Raw genomic sequence first — 13750 nt, 5'->3', positions numbered from 1 at the left:
AAGAGAAACACGCAGAACTTGTAATTCCGGATACAACTGTACACTTGGATTTTCAGACTCCAGGGAGTCTGAATGGTTCAAGACGGAGCTGTCACTACCGCAAGAAGAAACAAAGTAGACACCCTTCCAAAAGTCAGTAGCATCCTGTGGTATATGGGCCATAGTGGATTATCATTCTGAACATTAATCACAAACTTGGGAGTTTCCATACAGGCCATTACATTCACTTCTACTTGAATCCATGGCCTGAAAGAAACTGAAAATCTCTCCATAGGACCACGAGGACATTCATGTAACTGAGAGTTGAAAAAGCAGCTGACCCTTTGTATGAACTCTAGGTCATGGGATTGCGCGAAGGAAGGAAAAAAAATGTTCAGGAAGAGAAATGACAAACTTCCAGTTTTCGACTTAAATGACATTCGTTTTTAAGTGTTTTTTATGGCAGATAAAGTACAAAGTACAAAGGTGAGTTTACCTTTTTTCCAACCTAATGAATAGCTTGGAGTCAGCTTTTTGCATGCTTTTGTTATCCAAAACGTAAGGCTACACACCTTTTCAAGTGCATTAGCTGACTGCAAGCGAGCCCAGCCAGAATTGATCACTTGTCCTTAGGCAACTGTGTGTGGAGTCCCTACCAAGTATCAACACAACAACCTGCTGTTCCTGAGAGGCTGTTTTTGGAGAGACTGCAAAGTTAGATAATGTATTCCTATTTTCTGTAAGTCAACATTTGCTCTAGAAGCAAGTGTAAGCTGCAAACACACCCACTTTTCCACAATAAGAGTCAGCACTGGTTAGGATCAATGAAGTACCCGCGCTGCATTTCAATCGTTTTAAAATAGGTCCTTAAGTCTGTTTCCTTTGTGCATTTCAATCTCTGCATGTGAACAGCTTAGTTCGGAAGCATCAACACTGCCCATTGAAAAACACACCTTCCTTGACCAAAAAAAAAAAAAAAAAAAAAAATACTTTTTGCTCCCATGAAGCTTTTTTCTGTTGCCATTTCCAGCAACAAATGCCACGAAAGGCAAATTCCGGCCTCCGCGACCGCGGTTTTAGGCAAACAGAAACAGCAAACAAAATAACAGCAAAAGCTTAAGAAACAAAACCAAGGTGCGTTGGGGGCAGGGCAAGAGAGGTGGAGCAGGCGTGGTAAATGGGAGTCTGAACTCTGTGATCTAAGAAATTCAGCCTCCACCGATGGGGGGCGGGGGGGCTGGAAGAGGAGGGGAAGCGGGAGGACAGGTCTTCAGCTGAGGGACAGACACAAGCATGTGCCGCTGTCCCGGTTTTGCTCCCACAGCTCCCGGGGAGTGCACGGCACGGAAAACCTAGTTTTGCGACTGAGACTGCTTTCAAGAAGAGTTCACGCAAGTTTGGCCAGGACGCCGTGGAGCTGCTCATCCCCAATCCGGAAATCCTACGGTACGAACAATAGACAGCAGCAGTTCCGTGGGCTGTTTTCAGGGCGTCAGGTACAGCCCCGGAGTTCACGGTTATTCATAGGAAGCATCTCTCCGTCTCACGCCGGCGGGCTCCCGTGCAGAGAGCCGCCGGCCACCGGCTGCTGGACGCCCGCAAAGTCCCCGCCTCCCCGGGCCGCGGGCCCCGCACAAAGCCTCGGCGTCTCCGGCGCGAGCGAGCAGCCCCCGGCAGCCCCCGGCAGCCCCCGGCAGCCCCCGGCAGCCCCCGGCCCCGCGGGTCCCCGCGCCCGCCCCGCGCCCTCCCGCGCCCTCCCGCGCCGCAGCGCTCCGGGCCGTCGTGGGGTCGGGGGGCTCCGCGCCCTCTCCCCGGGCGCCCCCCGCAGGACGTCCGCCGGCGACGAGCACAAAGGTGGGGAGCGGCGAGCGTGCGAGTGCGCGTGTGCGCGTGTCGGGGGAGGGGAGGGAGCGAGGGAGGGAGGGAGGCGCGCTCGGCCCCGCTTACCTCTCGAAGAGGAGCCGCACCATGAAGATGCAGAAGGCCAGCGGGAAGGCGAGGTACAGGTCCTCAGCCTGCGGGAAGGTGGCCTCCTCCGTGCTCTTCAGGTCCGCCCAGGTGACATTGTGCGGGAGCCAGAACCTCTCGTTCCAGAACCAGGCGAGGATCCCTGCCATCTTGCTTTGTCCGCTCCGCTCCGGGGCGCCGCGGCCCCGAGCCTGCCTGCCGCCGCGCCGGGCGCCGGGGATGCGCGCGGCCGGCCGAGCCTGTGCCTGTGCCTGTGCCTGTGCCGCCGCCGCCGCCGCCGCCGCGCCCGCTGCTCTCGGAGGCTCGCGGCGAGCCCCGGCGCTCCCCCCTCGGGCCGCGCGGGAAGGCGCCGCCCCGCCCGTCACGTGGCAGCCGGCGGCCGCGCTGATTGGCCCGCGCCGCGCCGGGCAGGAGGCCCACGCGGCCGGCTCGCCCACGCCCCGGGCGCGCGGCGCACGAGCTCGGCTCCCCCGCGGCCGCCCGGCCTGCGCCCGCCGCGCTCCGCTCCGCGCGGGGACCCGCGACCCGGGGCAGCGCCCCCGCCCCGCCCCCCCCCCCCCGCCGCCGCCGCCGCCGCCCGCACATGCCCAGAACGCCGCCGCCTGCCCCCGCGGGACCTTCGGGACTCGGCTTCCCGCGCGCCCGCAGGCGCTGCTGCGGAGGCAGGTGCGGGTCGGGGCCGGAGACTCGGCAGCCGGGGGCGAGGAGCGGGGAGGCAGAGGTGGCGGAGAGAGTCCTGCGCTCCCGCGCGCGGGCAGGCGGGCTGCAGACCGGGAACTGGGGCGGGATGCTTGGCGAGAGGCATCCCTGCCTTTTCCCCATCCCTGACCTTCCCGATCTTTTTTTAAAGATCTTATTTATTGATTCATGAGGGACAGAGGGAGAGGCCCCGTTTACTACTGCGCATCACTACACCAGTCCCCGCCCCAGGGGACAAGGCCCTCTAATGTATGAGGCGGGACGTGGAATTAGGCACTTAGGTGCTGTTTGCTAATGAGGAGGAGGAGGATAGCAACTCACATTTCTGTAAAGCTGCCACGCTAAAGGAACCTCTCCCTAAATGCCACCAGACCGCACGCTGGCTTCACGTGCATCAGTAGAGACCTCCACTCAGCTGATTCTTTCCACCTTTTGAATCTGAAACCTTGGGATCCCCGGGTGGCGCAGCGGTTTAGCGCCTGCCTTTGGCCCAGGGCGCGATCCTGGAGAGCCGGGATCGAATCCCACATCGGGCCCCCGGTGCATGGAGCCTGCTTCTCCCTCTGCCTGTGTCTCTGCCTCTCTCTCTCTCTCTCTGTGACTATCATAAATAAATAAAAATTAAAAAAAAATGAATCTGAAACCTTGAGGGTGTTAGGTCTACACGGCCTGGCCCAGGCACCTTCCCTCGCCCAGGACCTATTCTCCTTGACACAGTAAACCGTGTGGGTCAGTTCAGTTCAGTGGCCCATGTATGCAGACCTGGTGCTAGGGGTTTTTTGTTCATTTTTCTCACACTCATTCCTTTTCTGCCTGGTTCTGCCAGTAAGCTGCAGTGCACACTTCCAAGAGGCACATAAACAGGCCCTGAACACGCACTTCATTCCCCACCCCACCAACCAACACCCTCTTTTCACCCCTTCCTTTTGAAGCAAAACTCTAAAGGATTGCCTATAATTTTTTCCTTCCAATTTCTCTCCCCGCCATTCTCTTTTGAACTTCGGTGTGGGCATTCGCCCCCTCTCTACTGTGCTGAACTGCTTGAGCTCAGCAATGACCTCTGTGCTGCTACACCCAAAAGTCACTTCTCGACACCACTATCAGCAACATTTCGCCAAGTGGTTCCATCCCGGCCTCTTGAAACACCTCCTTGTCTTGGCTTCCATAAACCACATTCTTCTGGTTTTCCTCCTACTTCATGGCCAGGTATGCTGAGTAGGCTTTTTTGTCCTCCTCACCTTCCTAATCCATCGGAGTGGAGTGGTCTGAGTCAGTCTTTTGTCCCCTTCTCTTTGCTAGCTACGTTTATTCACTTGGTGATCTTATCCAGTCCCATGGCCTTCAGCGTCATACTGATGGTTCCCTATTCATCTCTCTAACCATGAACTCCTCCTTGAATTTCAGTCTCCTAAATCCACTATCAATTCAACAGCTCCACTTAGATGTCTAGGGGCCACTTCCTCTCCAAACTACTAATCCTCCTTCTAAAATCTTTTCCTCTTGTCATCTTGGCTCAGGCCAAAAACCTGGAATCATCTTCCTAATGATTGAGTAATGATCTAATCTCCTCAGGTGTCTTTCCTTATCCATAATAAATCCTATCGGCTCCACTTTAACGTGGAATCACACCATCTCTCATCACCTCTTCTGCGGCCATCGTGGTCCAAACAATCAACACTGCCCACCTGAGTTACACCAGTAGCCTCCTAACTCCCAGCTTCAGCTCGCGTCCCTGTACAATCTACTCAGCCAGAGTGATCCTGTTGAAATGGAAGTCAGCTCACGTCTGTGCTTAAAGCCCTACTGCTTCCCCATCCCTCTCTAAGTGAAAGCTAAAGATATTTCTATGCCCCAAGATATTAGGCTCCATATTAATTCTCTGACCTCATCTACTCTCTTCCCTCTCATTTGCCTCTCCCTTGCTCTGCTTTGGTCACCCTGGTCTCCCTGGCCCTGGAGTACATCCAGCATGTCTCAGTGCTTATGCACTTGATTTTCTCTCTCTGCAATTCACTCCACCCCCCACCGCCCAGATATCCATACATACTCTTGCCATAGTGTTACTCCATGAAGCCTTCCCTGGCCACACTAGTTAATGCCCAACCCTCACTCCCCACCTCTGTTCTTCCTTAATCTAACTTTCCTCTTTGTTTTCATCCAACGCATGTGTCACTAACACAACATATATTTTACCTATTTCTTTCTTAGTCTCAAATATACAGATGCAGGCTAAAATGTAAGCTTCAAAAAGTCAAAGATTTGTGTCTATCACTATTCTATCCCTAGCCCTTAAAATAGTGCCCAGCACATAGTAGGTATTCAGTACACTATTGAATTAATGAATCAACATTATTCAATTGCATAAAAATCCTTCCTAGGAGAAAAAAATATGAATAAATAATTTTTTAAAAGATTTTATTTATTTATCCATAGAGACACACACACACACACAGAGAGAGAGAGGCAGAGACACAGGCAGAGGGAGAAACAGGCTCTATGCAGGGAGCCCGACATGGGACTCGATCCCAGGACTCCAGGATCAGGCCCTGGACTGAAAGTGGCGCTAACCCGCTGAGCCCCCCGGGCTGCCCTGAATAAATAATTATATTAAATATGTGTATACTCATGTGAGGAATAGTGTGGACATAAAGATGGAATCTATCAAATCTGGAGTCGTGCAGGAGAGGTGTCCTTGAAGTGAGTCTTCATCAAGGAGTAGGTCTCACCATTCCCACGTGAGACCGTGCTGCCAGCTGCTCAGGTGTTACTGATGGTCCCCCAGGATGATGCCTTGGCATCAACTGCATTCTTGTAGGCCACAGAGAGGAGGTTACTAAGGTCACTTGACATCTTTGTGGCAGAAGATCAGGTCATGGTGGAACCTGGTCTGCTGAGCCAGAGCGACTCCCTCCATCGCTGCCTCTCATCCTTCCTGTCACTTTCACATATGACCTGATAGTATCTTTCCTTCTACCCTAGGACTTCTCTGCGTCCAGCAGATTCTGCTGTGTCCCCAAGCATACAACAGGAAGTGTTGGTAAGTTAGCGCCCTGGAACCTGAACTTTGACCAAAGGTAGTAGAATCTAGTGGATGAACTTTTATTCGTTTCTGTCCTCTGCCCATGGGATACATATGGTAGCTTCACACAGCCTCTCTGAAAATATCCTGCGATACACAATCAGCTTATTTCAAAACTGTGGGCGGCTCGCTAATTCACTCCCTTATGATTCCTTTTTTTCTCTTACTCTTCTTTTCCCTCATTCCTACTTCCCTGAAATTATACTTCCCTGGAACTGCTCTTTTTTTTCTAGAGAAGACAAGCTAAGTTAGTGTTATTCTCCTATTTGTAACCTTTGAGAAGGTGCTGGGATTTGAGGAACATTTAGAAAGATAAGTTTGTTGAACAGTCGAAAGATAATTTACTACTTATTTGTGAACCTTGCACAAGTCACTTAGTTTCTAAAAACCATGTTAATGCCCTTAGAATGTAAAATGTTAATGTCTACGTTGTGTACCAATAGTGGCTGTCTTGCCTGTGTTACTCTACTGTCTTGAGGCTCACATGAGATAACAAGGGGCTTGTAAACCCTTCATCTCTCTGTACATGTGCAGTGTAGCAAACCTCTACTCTTTTATCTGTCTAGTTTATCTCCTTCGGGCATGAGGCACGTCCTACCACCCTCTATCCAAATGATCACCCTAGAAATACAATAAAGTAAAATGCTGTTGCATGTCTGACCATATTTTATTGGTCCAGAGATGAACTCTTGGTCCAAGATTATAATTAGACTCCTTCTTCAGGTATTGGGGCGTGGAGCAAGACAGGCAGTTTGTTTCTGTAACTTGAACTCTAGGATTTCAAACTCAGAAGCTTCAAGCCCTGTGTTTTATCATATGAATTCAAAAAAATGGAAGCTAGTGGGCACCAAGGAAAAGGAACAAAGCAGACCTGTAGAATTAACTAAGGGTAAGAGACGTATTTCCACGTGGTACCTGAAGACCAACTATTTTCTCATCTTTAGGTTCCATGAGGCAGTCTCGTACCTTCATGGTGAATTCCCCTTTTTGGTTGGCTTGCTGTGATTTTAATCCAAAGGAGTCCCACCCTCTGAAACATTATTCTAAGAGTACATGTCTTTAACACCGTGGTGACCTCAGTTCAGCCCCCAGGGGAAGGTTAGTCTCAAGAAAGACACCTCCCAAGGAGGCTACTTTACCTGTGCAGAAAAGACTTCTAATTGTTGCCCCAGGAAACTAAAATACAATTTATTTATCAGACATGTTTGTAGTTCAATGAAAAAGCCAATCGTCAGTCTGTAAATAGAAGAGATAAGGAAATAGAAAAGGTGTAAAAAGTTTTTGGGGGCTGCAGGAGGGTAACACTGCCTACATTACATATTAGGCAAGCGTACTTCAGGTCCTGAATATGAAACATCATATGAGATTAACCCTCTTTTTTCCAGGCAACTGGGAAATATCAACAAAGCTAAGCATTACCTCTCATTCTTAGGCACACACCCAGGTCTTAACCCTTCTACATATATTTGATTCCCCTCTTAGATGCAGGAGAATAGCCAGTTTAGTTGAATTTCCATCGTAAATGGTTTAACACAAAACTATAGGACTTGCTCTACAAAAAGAATGTAAAATCTACTTGGGTAGCAGGATGTACTTACATGAAAACCCAGATAGCTTACGCACCAGCACTATTCATTAAGGCAGTGGATGATATATGATTAAGTACCCATGTATTGCAGATAACAAGGACTTCCAGCTCAAGGGAGCAAGGAAACATTCTGTGTTGAAGAGGTCAAGGAAAGCTTTGAGGAAGAGGCAGAAATGGAACCAGACTTCAAAGAATGAGGAGGTTTAAAAAGGTATGACCACAAGAAAAAAGTGAGGAGGATTTGCTGACACACAAAATATAGCTGAGAAGCTAGATTACAAATGGCCTTCAGTATGAGGCCAAGGAATAGTCCTACTTAATTTAGTAAGAATCTATTTTTTCCGGGATCATATCATATAAATAACTATTTAGTATGATGCCTAGTACATAATACATGTTCAATTACTGTAGGTTTTTTAAAAGATACAGAAAAATTCATTTATTGCTAAAAACACAAAATAATGCTAAAGGTAGGCATTCAATCAAACACTCAACTCATTAATTTTAAAGAAAGCTGGTTTTCATTGGGAATAATATGGAAATATTGCCAGATTTTATTACTGCAATCATTTCTCATGAATATATAACCTTCTTACTGTGGTTGGCAAAACTATCCTAAATCTACACTCATTTTCTGCTGTCCAGAGAGAAGTCTCCCGGGCTTTCATTTACATCGTATTTGGGGAGAGGGTTGGACAAGAAGCAGTAGGATTCATCCCCATGGTGTGCAAGTCACCCGTAGCAATGCAGTAAACTCAACATCCCTGAGGATCTTAAGAAAAGGATAAGAGTGTTTACCTCACAACATGGGAGGTATTAGTTAGGGTAAGTAAGCTGGACAGGAATTAAATATACTTTATTTTCTAGAAGGTTTCCGGTAAGACTGCTCCCTCACATATTCACAGTCTTTTCTACAAGCATGTCAAGTACTACAAGTCTGAAGATCTTTCTCCTCCCTCCCCTACCTTGACAGTTCCCATCTCTGGAAAACCTTTTCCAGTACTGACAAGCATCAATTAGTCTTGTATTCCTAGCTAAACCAAATCGCTGGCTGGATTTTCTGTCTTCTCTGTAATAATCAAAATCCATTTAAATGTTAATTTTCCCTCTTGAAAATTTTCTTTAAGTTACTAGTGTTATGTCAGCATCCCACTAACATTTTAAGCATGACAAATGTGCTGTGAAACTAACAAAAGAAAAGTGAGAAACAACCAGGTTTTCTGACTCTGAACTTCTACTTAGGAATTATATTCACCTTAGTTATATGTCTATACCTTTATAGATGTTGTTTACTAGGTATAGTCAACCATTTTCTAAGTGTACATACAGACAAACAGCATTAGGGGGCAAGGCTTCCGATTTACTTGCCAGAAACTTTGACTTCTGCTTTCTACTATACAAAGGTTTTTGTAATCGAGGAGAAACATAGACCTCAACCAGTCGTCTCAATTTGTGAGAGGAACAAGCAACCTAAAATATTGCTTGAAATTATTGACTTTATACGGAAACAGAAATTCAGAGTTGGAAGTGGCTTCTTATGCCAATGAATACAGTTCACTCTCTGTGCCCATCCAAACCATGATTAAACATCTTTAATGATAGGAAGCTCACTATTTAACAAACTGACACATACCATTTTCGCAAACCTATGACTATTAGAAAATCCTTTAATGAAGTCATTATCTTGAAGAGTGTAGCAAAATCTCCTTAGGTTTCAAATTTGTAAAATAGGGATAGTATTTTTTCTGTTGGTTAGATGAACCTTAACTCAGGGACAAGACTCGTATCTAGTTACATCACCTTGAACAAAACACAGCACTCTATTTAACTCATCACATAGAAAGGCATTAGGAAAACCTCTGAGTGAAATTCCATGTCACCCAGGCATTTCTGGCCTCTGGGAACAACAACAATTAAAAAAATAATTAACTTGCCTACAGAATGATCAAACACTTGCCTAGTGATTTATGGAGAATTTGGTACTTTTTCCATTTAGGCATATAAGGAGTGACCAGATATCCCTGAAGAAAATTTTTAACAGTAGGCATCATAGGAATTATTTGTCAGCTGTATACACACAGGAAAAATTAAAACTCTTGAAGTTTAAATCCTACAATCTTCATGAATTCTACAGAACATGAATAGCCTTATAGCATATAGCTTCTTGAATAAAATTTAAAATGTAAAGACAAGCAGAGAACAGAATGGCCATGTTAGATGGAGAGGCTGAGTGGTTAGCTAGATGCACTTATTACCTAAATTACTTCTTGTCAAACAGTAGTTTTAGAGGGCAAGCCATTCATATTCATTCCACAGCAGGGTTAGGAGTTAGCATGAACTATATACATAGTCCCATTGAGTTGCTTTGAGAAGCATTACAGCTATAACTATGAGATCCACGATGTAAGGCAAGACTATACAATTTTATTTAAAAAAAAATAGGGATTACAAATGCAAATGTCTTTAGGGGCCAGATAGGTAACAAAATGGAAGGAACAGTCCAGATGAAAGAAAAAAGGGTAGACCAGAGATGGTACAGGCTTTCAAATTCTCATTTTCCTTCTTATTTTTTGCTTTTATGTTGTGCTATTTGTTTTGTTAAAAACAATGAATTTAAGTTACTTCCTTATCTCCACATCTGGAGGACTAAATGTATTTTAGGAGGCCATATTTTAAAAGGAATGACTTTTTTTTTTTTTGTAAAAATTAGAATTTATCCAGAGACTAATAATCAAGATGATAATGGGTATGGAAATCTTGAAGAGTCATTTAATATATATTTAAGGTATACTAACTTTGGGGTTGAAAGAAAAGTAAGCTTAAATGCTAGCTTGGCCAATAATAGCCACGTTTTCCTTAGAAAAATTACTTGACCTCTTGAAACCTTAGATTCTTCACATAAGCCAAGGATCTACCACATGGGGTTAATATAAAATTGAAATGAGATCATGTAAAGTGTTCAACATTTCAATACAGGCAGTTAATATTATTATGTACTGTAACAACAGTGAAAACTTCACTGTTTCAAGGAAGGAACAGACTCTGTTGAGATAATCTACCTTCAAGGGAGGCTAAATTTTTTGTATTCTGGATTAGTAGAATTGACTGTCACTCAGCAGACCAGCAGATGAGGGGGAGGACAACATAAGAAGTGGAAGGACAGGGGAATAGAGGGAGGGTTCAGAAGCCCATGCCCTCTGCTGTGTGACTCCTCAGGATGATTTTGCTGCTGCCATAAACATGAGACCCAAACTGCTTAAAACTGGTGACATTTTGTGGAAACTTGTAAGGAGACTAGGTTTTGGTCCAAGAAGCTTCTACAAACAAGGAAGCCAGAGGATATAAACTGAAGAGAATTTGAAAAATTGTGGAGATGGATTTTAAATCTCTAGAGATGCAAGAAACTGGAATTTTAGTGGAGTGTGTGGAGCAGGTATAGGCAGCTCTATTCCAGTCACCGTGGGGTAGCATTGGTGGGGGGGGGTAGTTGTTGACAGACCTAATATGTGTGTTCCAGTAGTGGAAGGGCTGTCGGGGGGGTGTGGGGGGGTGATTTGACTTGACCTGTGCAGATCCATAGGACAGAACTTGGGACAATATGCTAAGATACCTGTAAAGCTGATTTCATCTCCACAGAAGAAATGCTGCAAAGCTGAAGAAAAAGATGAACCAGCAGCTTCATCAAGCAGTGAACTTCCTGTCTTAGGAAGTGCTCACGCAGAAGTCTACCCGTTACAAATGTTGGAAGACTTCTCCCTCTCTGAAACTGACTTGGAAATTAATGTCCTCTAGATTCCCTTTAATATTTCGGAATTCGCATAAAGCGCTATGGAGAGAGGGGCAAGGATGAAACCAGAATCTGCCTTGCCCTAAGAAGTTTCTTCAGTTAGGAAAAGATGCTAGTCAGTGCACTAATATTTTAGGACCTCTTGGTCTTTTTTTTTTTTTTTTTTTTTTTAAGAAGCAGGCTCCATGCAGGAAGCCCAACGTGGGACTCAATCCCAGGACCCCAGGATCGCACCCTGGGCTGAAGGCAGGCGCCAAACCACTGCGCCACCAGGACTGCCCCTCTTTTGGTCTTAAACACCTACGCTCTTGAGGAGTAGAAGGAATAAGGAATGAAGAGAAAAAATGAAGAAAAGGAAAAAGCAGGAGGTGATAACTGTTGGGAGAAGCACGTTCAAATGTTAGAAAGAGAAATTTAGAAGTTTAAAGAAATTAATCACTTCTTGCTTCATCCTGTAAGTCCTGAAGTGTTCAGAGGACCATGTGGGAAGATGTTGGTAGCTGCCTGCAGGATCCTATCAAAAAATAAAATCAAAGAACTTAGGCCACATGGTTAAATTGGCAGTATCTATTAGTTATCAGTTTTTCTCCCTAGCGCTTTGCGAACATTATTCTCTGATATTTTTACTAGTGAGAAATTAGACATTAGAAATCACTCCATTGGGCAGCCTGAGTGGCTCAGTGGTTTAGCACTTGCCTTCGGCCCAGGCTGTGAACGCGGGGTCCCAGGATCGAGTTCCACATCTGCTCCAGGAGGGGAGCCTGCTTCTCCTTCTGCCTGTGTCTCTGCCTCTCTCTCTGTGTCTCTCATAAATAAATAAATAAATAAATAAATAAATAAATAAATAAACTTTTAGAAAAAGAAATCACTCCATTATATACTATTTGAGAACTGATACTACCTAAAATGATTGTTCTTCCTTTCTCTCATTAGTTGTTCGAGTTTAAGTTCATTCCCATGTGCAGATCTAAGAAATAGGATAGAATTTCAAAGGTAACTTTCACTTGCAGTCCTTGTTCATTATTTAGCTTTGCCTTTAGAAGTTCATCTAAAGCAAATGTTCATGTCCACGTCTGAAATAATCATTACCAGGACGCCTGGTTGGCTCAGTGGTTGAGTGTCTACCTTTAGGCCAGGATGTGATCCTGCGGTGCTGGGATCGAGTCCTGCGTCAGGCTCCCTGCATGGAGCCTGCTTCTCCCTCTGCCTGTGTCTCTGCCTCTCTGTGTCTCTCAAAAATAAATAAGTAAAATCTTTTTTAAAAAATGAAAATAAAATAAAATAATCATTACCTGGTGATCATTGACATACATTAAACTCTACAATGCTCATATTTGGAAAGTACATGTATTTTTAAAAGTCTTCCCCCTAAAATTAAAAATGTGTGTATATAAACCTACATAATAATAAAACAGATCAGTCCTCTTTTATTGTTAAATTAAATTTGGTGTAGCACTGATGCCTAGATAAGAGAAGCATGTCGTAAATATCCCAAGGAATTAATCGATCTCATCTAATTGAATTTGAGACCAATAAACTGCAATACTTTCTGCTGCCCTAATTGCATGTTATGTTGTAAGGAATCAGCTCCATGTGATTGATGTGTCTAGGCTGAGATGTTTCTATTTGTCTTGAATTTTTATGATCTCTAAATTCACTTAAACTTTAAAATGCGATTAAAATATAGCAGAGTCAGAATTCAGGGAGAAAAAAAAAAAAACAAGCTTCAAAATTCTGCCCAAAAAAAAAAAAAAAAAAAAGCCCCAAACCAAAAACAAAACCCTCTGCACAAATGTGAGTTATTAGAAGATTTAGGTACTCTGAATTTACCAGTTATGTATTTTTTAGAAGGCCTCCCCAGTGGTTGCCGCAGAATTATTCACAAAATCCAAGGCCCTGGAACCTAAATGCTTAGGAATGATTTGGCTTAAAAGATTTGTGCAGTCCTCATTTGCATTGTAAAATGGACTTCAGCTCTAAGTTTTGGGAGAAGTTTTAGAAGCTTTGACATGGCAAGTTGCCATGAGAATATTTTCCCTGTGGGGAAACGAAACTCAAATGTGCTAATTAAGGGTGCTTAATATCCCTCAAAATTAATTCTTTGTTACCTGCAGTGATTTAATTATTCCCTTATGGAAAGCTCAGAAATGCCCTGCATCTTTAAATAGCAGTGGGGCACTCATTGCTACTGAGTCAACATCCACTTTGTGGGTATTTCTCCTACTCATAGGCTGTAGCAGTGGACAAAGAGAAAACTTTAGATGTCACAGTAAAGCAGATTTTCATGGTGGTTTGTGAAATCAGTTTCATTGATGTCATCATCCCTCAAACAAAAGAACCTTCCAGGAAAAAAAAAAAATCATTATAACAATAAAAAATGAAGGAGGAGAAGGGTTGTAATTAACACGGGATAATTCTAGCTAGCTCTCAACCACCAGGAGCAGCCAGCCTGCCCTTTCCAGAAAAATAAAAGTCAATGTCCTCAGAGAATGTTGGTTGAACTGAGAAATAACTAACCATATACAAGACTGGCTATGTTAAGCAAAATACTTGAGTGTTATCCAGGTAATTAGCATTCCTCTTGGAATTCTTCTTGAATCTAGTAGCTCCATATAGCTACGGGGCACAATTACAGCTCTCAGTGTAGATA

At 44.6% G+C, this 13750-nt stretch overlaps 1 protein-coding gene and 1 long non-coding RNA gene across 6 annotated transcripts in view; one reads left to right on the top strand and one right to left on the bottom strand.

Annotated features, from left to right (window-relative positions):
• The window catches only part of CERS6 (ceramide synthase 6), a 302521-nt gene extending 300347 nt beyond the window's left edge, over positions 1 to 2174 (bottom strand). For both annotated transcript variants that reach the window (XM_038584736.1, XM_038584737.1), the window contains exon 1: positions 1927 to 2174. In XM_038584736.1, the coding sequence (XP_038440664.1) occupies positions 1927 to 2096 (170 nt within the window). In that variant the 5' untranslated portion in view covers positions 2097 to 2174. The remainder of the gene's footprint in view (positions 1 to 1926) is intronic.
• LOC119867824 overlaps positions 1882 to 13750 on the top strand; it is a 125210-nt gene continuing 113341 nt past the window's right edge. For 2 of the 4 annotated variants that reach the window (XR_005384664.1, XR_005384663.1), the window contains exons 1-3: positions 1882 to 2027; positions 5626 to 5683; positions 7405 to 7524. This is a non-coding gene — a long non-coding RNA (uncharacterized LOC119867824). Of the gene's footprint in view, positions 2028 to 5625; positions 5684 to 7404; positions 7525 to 7958; positions 8139 to 10949; positions 11885 to 13750 lie in introns of those variants that run through there. The other 2 variants (XR_005384662.1, XR_005384661.1) reach the window with 2 other exon arrangements.

This window comes from Canis lupus, chromosome 36, assembly GCF_011100685.1.
Source record: "Canis lupus familiaris isolate Mischka breed German Shepherd chromosome 36, alternate assembly UU_Cfam_GSD_1.0, whole genome shotgun sequence".
NCBI lineage: Eukaryota > Metazoa > Chordata > Mammalia > Carnivora > Canidae > Canis > Canis lupus.
The sequence above is the reverse complement of the archived record's forward strand: the minus strand, read 5'-3'. Positions and strand labels throughout refer to the sequence as shown.